The 2761-nt window shown below is 38.8% G+C and overlaps 1 protein-coding gene across 1 annotated transcript; it reads right to left on the reverse strand.

Moving 5' to 3' along the window:
* Window positions 1-1813: 1813 nt before the first annotated feature.
* LOC120277813 (extensin-like) lies at window positions 1814-2518 on the reverse strand. Its single transcript, XM_039284650.1, has 2 exons — window positions 2440-2518; window positions 1814-2307 (listed from the first exon to the last, which is right to left on the reverse strand). Exons 1-2 carry the CDS (start codon window positions 2516-2518, stop codon window positions 1814-1816), a joined length of 573 nt encoding a protein of 190 aa, XP_039140584.1.
* Window positions 2519-2761: the final 243 nt, after the last annotated feature.

Below are 2761 nucleotides of genomic sequence, written 5' to 3' on the forward strand. Positions count from 1 at the left end.
TTTCTCACTCAAGTCAGGTTAAACACAAGTTGGTTCAAGTTTTGCTAGAAATACCAAATAATAACTTATGTGCCCAATATTGTTGATTAAATCCTGTTAGCAACGTCCCAACAATATAATGACCATTCTACCAACAAGATGCATTATACAAGAGTGCCTGTATGTGTGTGCTCACACACACAAACAAAAGAAAACCAGAAATTGATTATTCATAGGTTGAAAATGACATTTCTCACCAGTATGAAGCAATTTATGTGAAATTTAATGCTAGATGAATAAAAAAAGGTATATTATCCACTTTTGGAATCAATAGCAACCATTCAAGGATAAATTACATTAAAGGAGAAACAACTTACACCCTTATGGTCACTCATAGCGGATGGGGAGCAACCGCAAACTTCTCTCTGCAAAATAAAATACCAACCGGGAGAAATTTAGCATAAGAATCACTAAAATGAAAACTTCGGAATTCATCAAAACAGAAAAGGAAAAGAACCATGTGGCATTGACCTCTATGAAGGTAAACACTAGGTTCCAGGTAGAATGGCATATCAATGCACAACTAAGCCAACGACTTATAAAACACTACCTGAACATAAAAATATCTCTTCAAGCACTTTCCATAGATCTTTTGGGTGAAATAATAAAGATATACATAGAAAAGACTAAAAATCACTCTTCTCCAGTGTTCACTAGAAAGCAGGGCTTCTGAAAGCATAATTCCAATACGATGAGAAAGTTTTCATTACTGTCACCTACTGAGTGGCCTCCTGAACAGAATGGAGTTTCATATCTATAATGTATATTATAAATAAATTTTAGTACATAATTGAACCTTATCACAAACAGCTGAAGAAAATCTTTATTATATGCCCTTAATGCAATAAGATATACATCTTTAAAAGAAGCTTCAGTCAAAAAATAACCACCAACATGTTTGAGCAAAAATTACGCAACTAGCCAATTATATTGTTCCACAGTTCTCAAACGAAATGCATATGAATGTTCCCTTTAGGCTATACCCAACCTTATGCAAGCATAAGTACTTTGTGATGGGCCCGGTTCTCAAAGACTCTAAGATAATAGCAGCCATTATACCTTGTAATGAAATATAACCTTTGTCTGGAACCTGTGAAAGTCACATCTAGAATTGTCTGATTCTTTCTACTACTTGATGGGCTAGTATTTTGGCATGTACTTATTGGTAAGAAAATGCATATGGCATCTTACACATGCCATCATTTAGATTACCATCTAGCAACCATGCATGAAATTACACATCTACTCGGACATCCCTATCTACGTTTTCATTATTTTGCACCAATTCCATAAAAAAATCTATTTCCAAAATTCCCTAAGGCCATATAATTCTGTGTAAATGCCATTTGGAGGAAAGAGGCAATATGGTGAGACCAGGAAAAATATATCCTACAATCAAAATGGACCAAAAAATGCCATTTTTTCTCTATTCTTAAGCACAAGCATCAAAAACTCACTTTGTGAGATGGTGTGTTAGCAAAGGTGTCTTCACATGATGAAATACTGCAGCTTTGTTACATCCAATCGGGCAGGCCAGCTGCAAAATATGATGGATAACACTGGTTCATCAGTCAGATTAAGATCATTGTCCTCCATATATAAGAGAAGGTGTGGTTCTTACTCGACAGGTTCTGATGCAGCTACTGTATACTTGCAAATATTTGAGTCCTCTCTGACAGCATAAATTGTACAGTAGTGGACCCCCACTCTTAGAAAAGAGAACCTTGCCACTGATAATGAGGGGTGCTGTTCACTGGCTCTTGTGTTAGAACTTTCAAGAGCAGATTGAGGATTGTGAGGGGCTAAACCTCGGGGGAGGTGGTATAGAAGGTGGCTGGGATAGAGGCAATGGAGGAGGAGAAGGCAGTGGAGGTAGCACATCAGGTGGGGGAGGATTTGGTCTGTTTGGAACCTTTTGATCATATCGTTGACCAGAATTTTCAAAAAGCTGTGATACTGGGTTGATAGAGGAGGGGACAAAAGGCATTCCAGGAACATTGACATGACAATTATCTGGACCCATCATGCCATGGGAAATTTGACTCACCGGCGGGGGGCGATTTTGATGATAGTTGTCCCAAGAGCTGTTTTGAGTAGGATAGAAAGGGCGTGGATATGAGAATGGTGGCATTGGTGGTGGGATTGTCGAGCCTCCATATGTAACAGGAGGTGGGCATGGTAGCCTCCCAGGACCTGACACTGGAGGTTCGGTTTCCAGCTTCTTATATTGCCATGAATGTTCACCGCCGTGGGAGGTTCCTGGAGCTTCTGATAAATCATCCAATAAAATATTTTCGGTCAGGCAATTACATTGATCAGTGAAATGATGGAAAAAAATTTGGACAATACCAGAAAAATGAAGGCCTGGCTTCCATCATCTCCGCACTTCCTGCAGCAGACCAGTTTGAACCATATGGAGGCCTGTTGTGTACTTGACCGGCAAACCTTTCCGTGTCTGTTCTTGGTGAAACAAGTTCATGGGTAACAATATTTGGTTTATCTGAATAAGAGCTGCGATACTGATTGCCAGGTTTACTTTCCAAGAAGACAGGTCCATGAGATGGCAAAGTGCGAGTTGCAAACTGTAGCTCATCATGATACGAAGAAACTTTAGGATTTCTACATAAGAGAACAGCAAAGAAAAGAAAACTTGTGCTTAATGATCGTAATCTGAAAAGATACCTAGAAATAATATGCATGAAAAACGAGAGCAATTGTCAAA

The sequence above is a fragment of the Dioscorea cayenensis genome, chromosome 15 (assembly GCF_009730915.1).
Source record: "Dioscorea cayenensis subsp. rotundata cultivar TDr96_F1 chromosome 15, TDr96_F1_v2_PseudoChromosome.rev07_lg8_w22 25.fasta, whole genome shotgun sequence".
NCBI lineage: Eukaryota > Viridiplantae > Streptophyta > Magnoliopsida > Dioscoreales > Dioscoreaceae > Dioscorea > Dioscorea cayenensis.